We start from the raw sequence: 13,042 nt of genomic DNA on the forward strand, positions 1-13,042 counted from the left end.
TTGCATACTCTTATGTTATGTTTCTCTTTTCTCTGTTCTTGCTTTGTCCTCCCAGGTACCAGTATCCTTCCATGGACCAGTTAGCGGCCATGCTTCCCAGTGTGGTCCAGCACTTCGGGTGAGTCTTGGTCTGTTATTGTTGTTGTTGTTGTTATTGTTATTGGGAGGAACACGGATGCCAAAGAGTAAGAAATATCCCAGTAATGAAACACCCAGTGCCTCCCCAAAACTGAACTGGAAAAATACACTTTGATTGGAGACAGGTCCACTTCACTGGAGAGATGCCTATTGATGGGCATTGCAAATCTTTCAGAGGCTAATGAATGGAGTGGCTGCCTGATCGGATATTTGGATGTGGGATTCAGCAAAGACTGACCAAGGAAGTCCAGGGGACGGAGGGGGGAGGGGGGCAAAGGAGGAGCCGCTGACCGTTGGTCTTTCTTTTCTTCTTTCTTTCTTTCTTTCTTTCTTTCTTTTTCTTTCCCCCCTCCCCTCCCCCTTCCTTCTTTCCTTCTTTCCTTCTTTCCTTCTTTCCTTCTTTCCTTCTTTCCTTCCTTCCTTCCTCTTGTCTATTTATCCTTCCTTCCTTCCTTCCTTCCTTCCTTCTTTCCTTCCTTCCACCTCCCCTCCCCTTCCTTTTCCCCTCCTCCTATCTATCTATCTATCTATCTATCTATCTATCTATCTATCCTTCCTTTCCTCCCCTTTCCTCTCCTTCCTCTCCTTCCTTCCTTCCTTCCTTCCTTCCTTCCTTCCTTCCTTCCTCCCTTCCTTCCTCCCTTCCTCTGTCTATTTTTCTTTCCTTTTTCCTTGCCTATCTATCTATCTATCTATCTATCTATCTATCTATCTATCTATCCATCCATCCATCCTTCCCTTCCTCCCCCCTTCCCCTTCCTCTCCTTCCTTTCCTTCCTTCCTTCCCTCCTTCTTTCCTCCCTCCCTCCCCTTCCCTTTCCCCTTTCCCCTCACTTTCCCCATTCCTACCTACCTATCCTTCCTTTCCTCCCCTTTCCTCTCCCTCCCTCCTTCCTTCTTTCCTTCCTTCCACCTCCCCTCCCCTTCCTTTTCCCCTCCCGCTCCCCTTTCCTCTATCTATCTATCTATCTATCTATCTATCTATCTATCCATCCATCCTTCTTTCCTCCCCTTTCCTCTCCTTCCTTCCTTCCTTCCTTCCTTCCTCTGTCTATTTATCTTTCCTTCTTCCTTGCCTATCTATCAAACTATCCTTCCCTTCCTCCCCCCTTCCCCTTTCCTCTCCTTCCTTCCTTCCTTCCTTCCTTCCTTCCTTCCTTCCTTCCATCCATGATTCTATGATTCCCCTTCCCCTTCATCTCTCTCTCTCTCTCTTTCTTTCTTTCCTTCCTATCTTCCCCTACTCTCTCTTTCTTTCTTCTCCTTCCTCTTCCTCATCCCCTTCGTTCTTCTTTCTTTGTTTTTTCCTTCCTTCTCTCTATCTATCTTGCCTTCTTTCCTTCTCCTCCCTCCTTCTTTCTTTCTTCCCCTCTTTCTCTCCCATCTCTCTCTCTCTCTCCCTCCTTCCTTCCTTCCTTTTTTCTGCAGGTTCAAGTACGTGATTGGGATCGGCGTGGGCGCAGGGGCTTATGTCCTGGCCAAGTTTGCGGTAGGTGAACTCCAGCGGATGGGATGGTGGGCAACGGAGGAGGTTTGGACTCTGGAGGGGGGTGTGTGTGTCTTTTTCCAGGAGGGAATGCCTGAGTCCCCCCACCACCACCACCACTCCAAGGCAAGGCAATGAAGATCTTCTCCAAAACAGCGGTGGGAAACAGGGGGCCAAAGCACAACTAGGGCCAGGTCCCATTTATTGGCAGAGTGATACCATAGAAAGGAGAACCTGGGGCCATCAAGGGGTCCCCAATGGTTTCCATCTATGGAAGAGTCCAAGAGAGAGGCATTTGTGTCCCTGGTCCTCGCCTTCTAATGCTCTTTCCAGAATTAGGGAAGCTCTCTTTGCATCATTTGACTTCTTTTGTCCGCAGCTGATCTTCCCGGATCTGGTGGAGGGTCTCGTCCTGGTCAACGTTGACCCCAACGGCAAAGGATGGATCGACTGGGCAGCCACTAAGGTGATGCTTTGACTGGATGGCCTTTGGGGGTCCCTTCCAAATCTATGATACTATATCTCATAATGTGTGTCTACATACAGTCAGTCCCTGAGTTACAAACATCAGACTTACATATGACTCCTAGTGAAGAACAGGCCTGGACAGGATGGCCTTTGGGGGTCCCTTCCAACTCTATGATACTATTTCTCATAATATGTGTCTACATAAAGTCAGTCCCTGAGTTACAAACATCAGACCTACATACAACTCCTAGTTAAGAACAGGGCTGGACTGGATGGCCTTTAGGGGTCCCTTCCAAATCTGATACTATATCTATCTCTCAATATATATATATATCACACACACATATGCATATAGTCAGTCAGTCAGTCTCCAAGTTATAAACATCAGACTTACATACGACTCCTAGTTAAGAACAGGGCTGGACTGGATGGCCTTTGGGGGTCCCTTCCAAATTTATGATGCTATATCTCATAATATGTGTCTACATAAAGCCAGTCCCTGAGTTGCAAACATCCGACTTACATACAACTAGTTAAGAACAGGGCTGGACTGGATGGCCTTTGGGGGTCCCTTCCAAATTTATGATGCTATATCTCATAATATGTGTCTACATAAAGCCAGTCCCTGAGTTGCAAACATCCGACTTACATACAACTAGTTAAGAACAGGGCTGGACTGGATGGCCTTTGGGGGTCCCTTCCAACTCTATGATACTATATCTCATAATATGTGTCTACATACAGTCAGTCCCTGACTTACAAACATCAGACTTACATACGACTCCTAGTTCAGAACAGGACTGGACTGGATGGCCTTTGGGGATCCCTTCCAAATCTGATACTATCTCTCTCTCTCTCTCTCTCTCTCTATATATATATATATATATCACACACAAACACACACACATACGCATACAATCAGTCAGTCTCCAAGTTACAAACATCAGACTTATATACGACTCCTAGTTAAGAACAGGGCTGGGCTGGATGGCCTTTGGGGGCCCCTTCCAAATCTGATACTATCTCTCTCTCTCTCTCTCATATATATATATATATATATATATATGTATATATATATCACACACGCACGCATACAGTCAGTCAGTCTCCAAGTTACAAACATCAGACTTACATATGACTCCTAGTTAAGAACAGGGCTGGACTGGATGGCCTTTGGGGGTCCCCTCCAACTCTATGATACTATATCTATCTCATATATATACATATACAGGAAGTTAACAAGTTACAAATATCTGACTTACAAACAACTAGTTAAGAACAGGGCTGGAGAAAGTTCAGAAAGGGATTGAAGACCTGCAAGGAAGAAGGAGGGATGAAAGAGAGAGAGAGAGAAAGAAAGAAAGAAAGAAAGAAAGAAAGAAAAGGCCTTGAAGGGGGAAATACCAGCCAAAAACAGAGAGAACAAAAAGAAGAGAAAAGTTCACTGAGCTTTGCCCTTGCTCTGAAGTTCTGACTACAAAACCGAACTCACACATCAATTCAGTGTGGCACTTGTTCACCCGGCAAGGTGACGTGATCAATTAAACCTGTTCTGAAAAGATCTCCTTGGCTTCCAGACTTTGATTGGGATAAAAACACTTGATAATTTTGGGGATAATAAATTAATAAGAAGGATAATTAATTATTTCTTTCCTCTGTTTCCACTTTTCAGCTCTCTGGCTTGACCAGCACCCTCCCAGACACCGTTCTCTCTCACCTCTTCAGCCAGGTAAGACATTATTGTTATTATTATTTGTTTATGTTTGTTTACAATTATGATTTATTATGTTTATGTTTATTTATACCCCACTTTTTCTCTGCAAATACATGTTTATGTTTATTCTAATGTTATGTTTGTTCACGATTATGTTTTTGTCATACATGTTAATGTCTGTTTGTTTATGTTTATTTATACCCAGGGCGGCTCGTTCATTACGCGAAGTAAGCGGTCGCAGAACACTTTTTTTTGCCAGGAGTGCAGAGGCGCCTCTGTAAATGCCCCTCGACCGCCACTTGAGGAGCGCCCCCTCAGCTCACAACAGCCCTCGCAGTCCGGGGGGAGCCTCGGCTTTCTTGCCTCGCTGCCGGGCGACCCTCTTCCCAAAGGGGCCGGGCCCTTGAGCCTCGCCTAGCCCCTCTTGTTCCTGCTCCACCCGGCCACCGGGTGCGCGAGCAAAGCTGGCGCTTAATCGTTCTCCGTGTTCGATCCCTTTCCCATGACCGGCTCCCTTTCTCGATCCCCCGGCGCTCCACCCGCCTCCTCTCCTCTCCCCAATCCGCGAGTGGGCCAAGGGGTCCGGAGGCGTGCCTGAAGACCCCAGCGTGCACACCAAAAGTTGCCTCTTCTCCTGACTTTCTCTTCAGCCATTGGGACCAAGAGAGAGAGAGAGAGAGAGAGAGAGCCCCTCCGGCTGGAAGTATCTCCCACCTCCGCTCCCTCCTTTTGGTTTTGCACCTACCTTCAGGAAAGGTGGGCATCTCCACCTCTCTCCCTCTCTCTCAGTCCCAATGACTGAGGAGAAAGTCAGGAGAAGAGGTGACTTTTGCTGCACACGCCGGGGTCTTCAGGCACGCCTCCAGACCCAAAGCGGGCCAGGCAAGGAAGCAAGTGCGGCAAGTGTACTTACTGGGATGCATAGTTCACCTACAATCAAAGAGCATTCTGAACTCCACCAATGATGGAATTGAACCAAATATGGCACACAGAACTCCCACGACAAACAGAAAATATATATCAATGATTGGTTGGGGGGGGGGGCGCCAAAATACTGTTTGCTTACCTTTGAAAATTACCTCTGTTTATACCCCACCTATCTCGCCACAAAGGTATCTGTTTATGTTATGTTAATGTGTCAGGAGTCAATTTCTGACGGCATGAAGACATCACAAATTCCCTCCGTGACATCCTGACTGGAAGCCTTGTATTGGAACTTGTGAAGCAACAAGTTCTAATAAGGAAACTGAGAAGAGGAGATGGGCAGGAAAGGTGTATAAAAGGAAGTGGTGGTGGGGAAAAAGTCAGTAGTGTCTTTCGTTGCTGAAGAGATACAAGCAATATATCCATTTCAAAGCAAAATCGGCTTGTGAGTGGTCATTTAATATTGCTAGATAGATCCTACAGTCTTACATAATGTTATATTTGTTTATGGTTGTGTTTTTGTTACGTTTTTATGTTTGTGTTATGTTTGTTTGTGTTATGTTTATGTTTGTTTACAATTATGTTTTTGGTTTGTTTTTGTTTCGTTATACCCCACTTTTTCTCTCTGCAATGGCATCTCTGGGCTGCGTCTGCACTGTAGAATTAATGTGCTTTGACGCAACTTCAACCGCCATGGCACCTGGAAGTTGCTGTTTTCCGTTCTTTTTAGCCTTCCCTGCCCAAGACCAATCCAAGGATTCAATAACATTGAGCTATCGCAGTGATAGTGACATAGTAGCAGTGATAGTGAATGTCAAACTGCATTAAATCTACAGTGTAGACACACCGAGAAAGGGAGTGAATGGACTGGCACAGGCATCTAACCTCCCGTGCTATATGTTGTTCGTAACTGTGTCTGTGGGCCTCTTCCTGATCCACTCCAGAGCAGGACTCTCTCCACACCATCCAAAGCCATAGCTCTATCCCAGTATGGGAGCATAATTATTTTTGAACTTCAACTCCCAGCATCCCCTGGTCTGAAGCCTGTCCCCCTTTTACTGACCCTTAGGAGGAGCTGGTCAGCAACACGGAGCTGGTGCAAAGCTACCGCCAGCAGATCGGGAGCATGGTCAACCAGTTCAACCTCCAGCTCTTCTGGAACATGTACAACAGGTGAGCCTGCAGAACTCACCGCCACTAGACATAGTTAGATAGATTGATAGATTGATAGATTGATAGATTGATAGATTGATAGATTGATAGATAGGAGGCCACCCAACCTCTGCTTAACAACAACAACAACAACAACAACAACAACAACAACAATAGAATCCTAGAGTGGGAAGGGACCCCTAAAGGCCATCCAGTCCATCCCTGTTCTTTCTGCCAGGTGGAAAGGCACAATTCAATACATCCCGACAGTTGGCCATCCAACCTCTGCTTAATAATAATAATAATAATAATAATAATAATAATAATGGGAAGGGACTTCCAAAGGCCATCCACTCCATCCCTTTTCTATCAGGGATGGAAGATAGAGGCATCTGTCAAGAGGCATCTTCTGATCCCTCTTGACAGATGGCCATCCATCCTCTGCTTAAAAATAATAATAACAACAACAACAATAATAGAATCCTAAAGTGGGAAGGGACTCCCAAAGGCCATCCAGTCCATCCCTCTTCTGCTAGGTAGGAAGGCACCCTCCGATCCCTCTAGACAGATGGCCATCCAGCCTCTGCTTAACAACAACAACAACAACAATGGGAAGGGACTCCCAAAGGCCATCCAGTCCATCCCTCTTCTGTCAGGTAGGAAGGCACCCTCTGATCTCTCCTGACAGATGGCCATCCAGCCTCTGCTTAACAACAACAACAACGGGAAGGGACTCCCAAAGGCCATCCAGTCCATCCCTCTTCTGCTAGGTAGGAAGGCACCCTCCGATCCCTCTAGACAGATGGCCATCCAGCCTCTGCTTAACAACAACAACAACAATGGGAAGGGACTCCCAAAGGCCATCCAGTCCATCCCTCTTCTGTCAGGTAGGAAGGCACCCTCTGATCTCTCCTAACAGATGGCAATCCATCGTCAGCTTAACAACAACAACACCAACAACACCAATAGAATCCTGTAGTGGGAAGGGACTCTCAAAGGCCATCCAGTCCATCTCTCTTCTGCCAAGTAGGAAGACACCCTCTGATCCCTCCCGACAGATGGCCATCCAGCCTCTGCTCAACAACAACAACAACAACAACAACAATAATAATAACAATAACAATAACAATAACAACAACAATAGAATCCTAGAGTGGGAAGAGACCCCCAAAGGCCATCCAGTCCATCCCTGTTCTTTCTGCTAGGTGGAAAGGCACAATCCAATCCATCCCGACAGTTGGCCATCCAGCCTCTGCTCAATAATAATAATAATAACAATAGCAACAACAACAATATAATCCTGTAGTGGGAAGGGACCCCCAAAGGCTATCCAGTCCAACCCTCTTCTGCCAGGTAGGAAGGCACCCTCCGATCCCTCCCGACAGATGGCCATCCAGCCTCTGCTTTAACAACCTCAAGAGAAGGAAGTAGGCTCCAATGGGATCCCAGGCAATCTATGTATTTTATTAGAGCTAACGGTAATAATAATAATTACTAGCACCCACTCTGGTTTAATCCCTGCTCTTCTTTCAGCCGCAGAGACCTGGACATCAACCGGCCCGGCAGCGTCCCCAATGCCAAAACGCTCCGGTAGGTCACTGTAGGTGAGGGTTCAAGGGTCAAAGTGGGGAGCGATGGGCTTTGCAGCTCCCTTCTGACCCTGTCCTTCTCTGCTTGGGGTCTGCAGGTGCCCCGTGATGCTGGTGGTGGGAGACAACGCGCCGGCTGAAGATGGTGTGGTGAGTCCCGACTGAAATGCCCAGAAGCCCCCAACCCCCTCGAGCTCAACAAAGCCCATCCAAGTGCATGCTTCCTGCTCTGAAATGTATTCCTTTGCTGTTTGTAGGTCGAATGCAACTCCAAGCTGGACCCGACCACCACCACATTCCTGAAGGTAAGATGCAGAGGCGACGGAGTCCCTGCTTTTAGGAATTGGCCGAGCCCCTTCCTCTATTATTATTATTATTAATAATAATGAAGTCGATAGGAACTTTAGAAGGGTCTACCCCAGGAGGAGAGACCCTGCGGCCCCACCAAAGAGGGATCGCTACATTGGTGAGCAAAGAGAAGCCTAATTTTAAGCAATTTATTTTCTCTAAGTTCCCAAAAAGAATCTCACCAAAGTTGAAGAAAGTGCCACCGAGATGATTTATTAGCGATTCAGCTGAAAAGGATGCAAAGTGGCAATCATTCGCCAAGCTAAGCATGCGTGTACAGAAATAAATGCCATTTTTATAGAAAATACAGAGTGGTGTGGTTCAAAACTCCCGCTCCTCGCCCCTCACCTGGCTCAATGGTGATTGGCTGGCACGCAAACAGCTGGGAGGAGGCTTGGCTGTCCCCCGCGTGCCTGGGCCAATCACAGGGCTTCTGTGGTGCGCCAGAGCCAATCAGAAGACTTCTGCCACCTCGGCGCTCCAGCAAATCAGAAGGGAGGGAGGCAGGACGAAGGAAAACAATGCATTCTTGAATGGATTATGAAGTTACAGGAAATGTCCTAACAAGTCCGAACCAGCCTTTGAGAAAAGCCAAATTATTGCCTTATGATGGGTCTGAGATAAGCATTGATCACTTAATCTGGGTTTTCCTCTTGCGGTCAGATAGGGGCACAAAGGGGGGGGGGACTTTGGTGAATGTCTTTAATGAAAAAGGCTTGAAAGAAAACGGACTGGGAGGAAGAGGACTTTCCGAAGGTCATTTTACCTCCCATTGTAATGTGATTAAAAAGCCTGCCAAGTGATTATCTTCTTGATGGCCAGCCTCCGAAGTCAAGAAAATATTCCTTTGTTATTTTTCCATGCAAGAAATGTTCTCAGATAAGGGTTTCCACAATCGCTAATTGTCTCTTCAGAGGCAGGGCAACTTCCTTATACATTTTTCCAACAAAGGGAATGGGGCAAAAGGATCAGGAGAAAGTTACAGACACAGGAGAAAATATGAGAATATAGAAATCATAATACAGAGAGTAAACCCAATTACCCTCCTTGACCAAGGCTTAACCCTTATTATCCAGCCTGGTGTCCTTGCCCTTAGCAAAACTATAAGTTACTATCTCTAATGGGGGGCAGGGTGGTCATGTTCGACTTCAATAATAATATCCCACTTTTCTCTAGTATGCTTATCTTACCTGACCCTTTGTGCCTTTTTCTCCATAGATGGCTGATTCAGGGGGTCTCCCCCAAGTCACACAGGTGAGCCCGTTCTTGGTTTACTAACAACAACAACAACAACAACGAGAGGTGGGTAATAAATACATTTATGTGATCTTTTTTTTTTCTCTTGCTCAGCCTGGCAAACTGACCGAAGCTTTCAAGTACTTCCTCCAAGGCATGGGATACAGTAAGTATTTGGAGTCAAGGAAACCTATATGGGGGGGATGTGCCTATGGGTGGAAGCAAGGCATATATGTGCAAAGAATGTGCATATGTGTCACATGAGCTCATTTGGGGCAGGAAAAGGGGCAGGTCACCCCACTTCATGTATATGGAAGTAAGCATCCCATATATTACTTATTTGTTCACTAAAATTATCACTTCCTTCCTGCCAGATTCCGTATTTATTATTATTATTATTATTATTGATACCCTGTTTCTTTCTCTCCACGATGAGACTCAAAGTGGCTATGTATCTTAATATTAGACTGTATTATTATATATTATTTTTATTAGTATTATTCATATATCATTATTATTATTATTATTGATACCCTGTTTCTCTCCGCGAGGAGGCTCAAAGTGGCTATGTATCTTAGCATTACTGTATTATTATTGTATTATATTATATTATATTAGTATTATTCATATAGATTATTATTATTATTATTATTATTATTATTATTATTGATACCCCAGTTTTTCTCTCCACAAGGAGACTCAAAGCAGCTATGGATCTATTATTAATATTCGAATGTATTATTATTATTATTATTATTATTAATGCATCATCATTATTATTATTATTATTATTGATACCCTGTTTCTTTCTCTCCACAAGGAGGCTCAAAGCAGCTATGTATCTATTATTAATATTAGAATGAATTATATTATTATTATTAATGCATTATTATTCTTATTGATTCCTCACCTTTTCTCTCCACAAGGAGACTCAAGGCGGATATATATCTATTATTAGTATTAGAATGTATTATTATTATTATTATTATTAATTTATTATTATTATTATTAATTTATTATTAATTTATTATTAATATTATTATTATTATTATTGATACCCCTCTTTTTCTCTCCACAAGGAGAATCAAAGTGGCTATGTATCTATTATTAGTTTTAGAATGAATTATATTATTATTAGTTATTACTATTATTATTATTATTCATGCATTATTATTCTTATTGATACCCCACCTTTTCTCTCCACAATGAGACTCAAAGCAGCTATATATCTATTATTAGTATTAGAATGTATAATTATTATTAATTCATTATTATTATTATTGATACCCTGCTTTTTTCTCTCCATGAGAAGACTCAAAGCAGCTATATATCTATTATTAGTATTAGAATGTATTATTATTAGTAGTAGTATTATTAATGCATTATTATTCTTATTGATACCTCTCTTTTTCTCTCCACGAGGAGACTCCATTATTAGCATTCGAATGTATACTATTATATTATTGTATTATTATTTTTATTAATGCATTATTATTATTACTATTATTGATACTCCGCTTTTTCTCTCCACGAGGAGGCTCAAAGTGGCTTGGTCCTTATCGTTTTCTCTCTGGTTCATCATCGCTGTGTTTTGGTCCTATTCTGTGGCTGGGAAAGCGACCCCCAAACCAGGCATGGGCCAACTTGGGCCCTCCTTCCCTCCAGGTGTTTTGGACTCCAACTCCCACACTTCCTAACAGCCGGTAGGCTGTTAGGAAGTGTGGGAGTTGGAGTCCAAAACACCTGGAGGGAAGGAGGGCCCAAGTTGGCCCATGCCAGCAAAGGGTCTCAATTCCTGGGAGGGGTCCCCCCTCACTCACAGCCCCTGCCCCCCACTGACTCACTCCTTGGCCCCTCACTGTGTGTCTCTCCCCCAGTTGCCTACCTGAAGGACCGCAGGCTGAGCGGAGGATCAGGTACCCTCCTCCCCACCTGCTGATGCTGTTGCTGCTGCTACCAATGCATTTCACGTATGGCTGCTCCGTGGCACACGCTTCCCGCTGGTTGAAACCCATGGGAAAGGCACCTAGGACTCAATGGAGCCATGGGTTCAAGTGACAGGGAAGGAGACTCCATTGGAGATTGGGAAGAACGTCTTAGAGCTGTTCAACAGTGGAACTCTCTGCCTCAGGAAGCACCTTCTTTGGAGGCTTTGAAACTGAGGCTGGATGGCTTTGATGGTGCTTCTCTCACTTGGGTTGGACTAGATGGCCTTTGGGGGGTCCCTTCTCTATTATAGATGGCCTTTGGGGGTCCCTTCTCTGTTGTTGTTGTTGTTGTTGTTGTTGTTGATGTTATTAAGCAGAGATTGGATGGCCATCTGTTAGCAGGGCTTTGATGGTGCTTCTCCCACTTGGCAGACAAGGGTTGGACTAGATAGCCTTTGGGGGTCCCTTCTCTATTATTGTTATTATTATTATTATTATTATTATTATTATTATTATGTAGCACTGGCTGGATGGCCATCTATAGGCAAGGCTTTGATTGTGCCTTTCCTGCTTGGCAGAAAAGGGTTGGACTAGATGGCCTTTGGGGGTCCCTTCTCTATTATTATTATTATTATTATTGTTGTTATTATTATTAAGCAGAGGCTGGATGGCCATCTGTTAGCAGGGCTTTGCTTGTGCTTTTCCTGCTTGGCAGAAAAGGGTTGGACTAGATGGCCTTTGGGAATCCCTTCTCTATTATTATTATTATTATTATTATTATTATTATTATTATGAAGCAGAGGCTGGATGGCCATCTGTTAGCAGGGCTTTGCTTGTGCCTTTCCTGCTTGGCAGAAAAGGGTTGGACTAGATGGCCTTTAGGGGTCCCTTCTCTATTATTATTGTTGTTGTTGTTGTTGTTGTTATTATTATTACTAAGCAGAGGCTGGATGGCCATCTGATGGCAGGGCTTTGCTTGTGCCTTTCCTGCTTGGCAGACAAGGGTTGGGCTAGATGGCCTTTGGGGGTCCCTTCTCTATTATTATTATTATTATTATTATTATTATTATTATTATTATTATGTAGCACTGGCTGGATGGCCATTAGTTGGCAGGGCTTTGCTTGTGCTTTTCCTGCTTGGCAGAAAAAGGTGGGACTAGATGGCCTTTGGAGGATTCCTTCTCTAGATGATGGTGATGGTGATGATAATGATGATGGTGCAGCAGAGGCTGGATGGCCATCTGTCAGGAGGGCTTTGTGCTTTCCTGCCAGCCAGAAGCGGACTGGATTAGATGGCCCCTGGGGTCATGATGATGATGGTGATGATGATGCTGGATAGTCATCTGTCAAGAGTGCTTTGATGGTGCTTTTCCTGCCTGGCAGAAACAGGGGTCGGACCTGATGGTCCTTCTTGGGGTTTCTTCCAACTGTAGCATTCTATGATGTATCTGTCACATCTGTATGGTCAATCACACTATCATATATATATATATATGGATGGCCGCTGGGGTCATGATGATGATGGTGATGATGATGGTGCTGCTGGATAGTCATCTGCCAAGAGTGCTTTGATGGTGGCTTTTCATGCCTGGCAGAAACAGGGTTGGACCTCATGGACCTTCATGGACCTCATGGACCTACAGTTTCTTCCAACTGTAGCATTCTATGACGTATCTATCACATCTGTATGGTCAATCACACCTATCATATATATATATATATCTGGATGGCCATCTGTGGGGGGTGCTTTGATGGTGCTTTCCTTGCAGGGAAGAAGACAGGGGTTGGCATTGGGGTGCTTCTGTTGTTGATGGAGGCTCTGGCTTTGCGGGCGCTTTGCTTGTCTCTGTGGCGCTTTGCTCGCCTTCCTTGGCCAGAACCAAGTTGGTGGACGATGGCTCTCGTTGGCGACAATGTCCATCTCTCTGTCCTTCCTCCCTTCCTTCCTTCCGCAGTGCCCTCGGCCAGCATGACGCGCCTGGCCCGCTCCCGCACGGCCTCCTTGACCAGCGCCAGCTCCGTGGACGGCGCTCCCCGGCCCCGCGCCTGCACCCACTCC

The 13,042-nt window shown here is 44.9% G+C and overlaps 1 protein-coding gene across 4 annotated transcripts in view; it reads left to right on the forward strand.

Moving 5' to 3' along the window:
* NDRG4 (NDRG family member 4) overlaps positions 1-13,042 on the forward strand; it is a 54,380-nt gene that overhangs the window by 39,390 nt on the left and 1,948 nt on the right. For 3 of the 4 annotated variants that reach the window (XM_067470932.1, XM_067470929.1, XM_067470933.1), the window contains 12 exons: positions 56-118; positions 1,567-1,627; positions 2,004-2,090; positions 3,765-3,821; positions 5,800-5,903; positions 7,416-7,472; positions 7,570-7,621; positions 7,729-7,776; positions 9,038-9,073; positions 9,170-9,221; positions 10,933-10,971; positions 12,939-13,042. The exon at positions 12,939-13,042 is cut by the window's right edge and continues 1,948 nt beyond it. In XM_067470932.1, coding sequence (XP_067327033.1) covers positions 56-118; positions 1,567-1,627; positions 2,004-2,090; positions 3,765-3,821; positions 5,800-5,903; positions 7,416-7,472; positions 7,570-7,621; positions 7,729-7,776; positions 9,038-9,073; positions 9,170-9,221; positions 10,933-10,971; positions 12,939-13,042 — 760 coding nt within the window. The remainder of the gene's footprint in view (positions 1-55; positions 119-1,566; positions 1,628-2,003; positions 2,091-3,764; positions 3,822-5,799; positions 5,904-7,415; positions 7,473-7,569; positions 7,622-7,728; positions 7,777-9,037; positions 9,074-9,169; positions 9,222-10,932; positions 10,972-12,938) is intronic. The other variant, XM_067470930.1, reaches the window with a different exon arrangement.

Source organism: Anolis sagrei, chromosome 8, assembly GCF_037176765.1.
Source record: "Anolis sagrei isolate rAnoSag1 chromosome 8, rAnoSag1.mat, whole genome shotgun sequence".
Taxonomy (NCBI): domain Eukaryota; kingdom Metazoa; phylum Chordata; class Lepidosauria; order Squamata; family Dactyloidae; genus Anolis; species Anolis sagrei.